The 1,697-nt window shown below is 57.6% G+C and overlaps 1 protein-coding gene across 1 annotated transcript in view; it reads left to right on the plus strand.

Annotated features, from left to right (window-relative positions):
* The window catches only part of PPP1R12B (protein phosphatase 1, regulatory subunit 12B), a 119,716-nt gene that overhangs the window by 54,230 nt on the left and 63,789 nt on the right, over positions 1-1,697 (plus strand). Inside the window, exon 14 of the mRNA XM_010831121.1 lies at positions 434-524. Within this exon, the coding sequence (XP_010829423.1) occupies positions 434-524 (91 nt within the window). The remainder of the gene's footprint in view (positions 1-433; positions 525-1,697) is intronic.

The following is a 1,697-nucleotide window of genomic DNA, read 5'->3' on the forward strand; positions in this document are numbered from 1 at the left end:
CACACCCCACACACACACACCCCACACACTGACCCCCCCCCCACACACACACCCCCACCTGCTTCCAGGGAGGGAGGAGCTGCCTGCACTTGGGGAGCTGAGTCTGCTGTCTCAGCCAGAAGCCAGCTCTGAAGGCGGGAGCCGGGTGGTGGGTCACACCGCTCTTCACCTGCTCTGGAGGTTCGCACTGGAGCATGAGGCCAGAAAAGGAGCCGTGTGAGGATGGGAGAGGGGAAGGAAGGCTCCTGTGTTACCGTTAGGACGCGGCTCTGCACGCAGTAGTAGGTCCAGATTGAGTCTTGGCTTCTGTCATCCTCCATTGTGGCCTTCTGTGGCCGCCTCTGCCAGGCTCCGTGTTGGTGCGCGGGGCCCGCCCACGTGGGGAGCACCCGCGTGTGCCGGGGCCTCACCTCTGGTGTGCCTCTCCCCACAGGTCGTATCTGACTCCTGTCCGGGACGAGGAAGCAGAGTCCTTACGGAAGGCGCGCTCCAGACAGGCTCGGCAGACCCGAAGGTCTACCCAAGTGAGTGTGCCTCTGCGTTTTGAGTCCTCTGTCTGTCTGCTGTCCCCCTGGAACAGTTAAAAAACGGCAAACGAGTGCCTCCTTGCAGCCCCTGCAACAGAAGCTTTCGTGTTAGACCTCACACTGCACAGAATCAGATGCGTTCATAGCTACACACACCTGCTTTCGCTTCTGTTCTTCCAGGAGCAGAGCAGGTCTCTCCTCTTTCCTCCCTAAGCCTAATCATCTCACTGTGCTAAGGCCCCCATTTCATTCCTACAGGAGAAGCTCGGTCCTCACCACAGTTACCACGGGGCCCGCGTGCTGCTCCTGGGTGTGCAATCGAGAGAGAAAGGCAGGCGTCCACAGAGACGCTCCTACACAGATTTTATAACAGCATTATTCACGGGAGTCAGAAACCCCCCTTCAGTGTGTCCTCTGGCTAGGCTTTACTTGCTGCATAGACCCACGGGAGCGTGCATATTGGCTGTAGGGCTGAGCCCTGGGCCCTTAGGAGCAAGACGGTCAGAGCTGTGGAGCCGGGGCGCCCGGCGGTCCCAGCAGGAGTGGGTGGTGGGGGTCCCAGCAGGTGTGGGGGGTGGGGCCCGAGCTGGGCTGTTGCACAGACTGAGCGAGTTAAGCAGTTAGCAAAACTGGGAAAAGCACACAAGTTCCTGTTGATCAATGAATGGATGAACAGTGTTCCATATTCAATGAATGTTGTTTGGCTATAAAGAGAAATGAAGTCCTAAAACATGTACATACTACAATGAGATGAACCTTAAGAAAAAGTTATGCTGGGTGAAAGAAACGGGGCATGATTCCATTTGTATGAAAGTGTCCAGAACTGGCAGAGAAAAGAAAGTAGATGAGTGTTTGCTCAGGGCTGGAGAGAGGGGGGACGGGAAGCGACCCTGAGGGTGTGGGGGGCGTCCGTGACGCTGAGTGCGGATGCTGCGCAGCCCCGGGAGCATGCTCAGAGACAGCGTGTGTGCTGCCGGGGTGTGGCTTATGTTTCACTAGTGATGTTACAAAAGGAAAGAGCCCTAAGGGAGGCATTGCAGTGAGGAATATCTCGAAAAGGTTGCCGAGACCTGGTGGGAGGTCTCAGAAGCCTGGAGGCGCGTGGGCGGCTGTCCCTTGGCCGAGCTGGGCCGTGGGCGTGTGGCAGCGACAAGGACAGGGGCTGTGGTT

This window comes from Bison bison, unplaced genomic scaffold (assembly GCF_000754665.1).
Source record: "Bison bison bison isolate TAMUID 2011002044 unplaced genomic scaffold, Bison_UMD1.0 scf7180017864524, whole genome shotgun sequence".
NCBI classification, from domain to species: domain Eukaryota; kingdom Metazoa; phylum Chordata; class Mammalia; order Artiodactyla; family Bovidae; genus Bison; species Bison bison.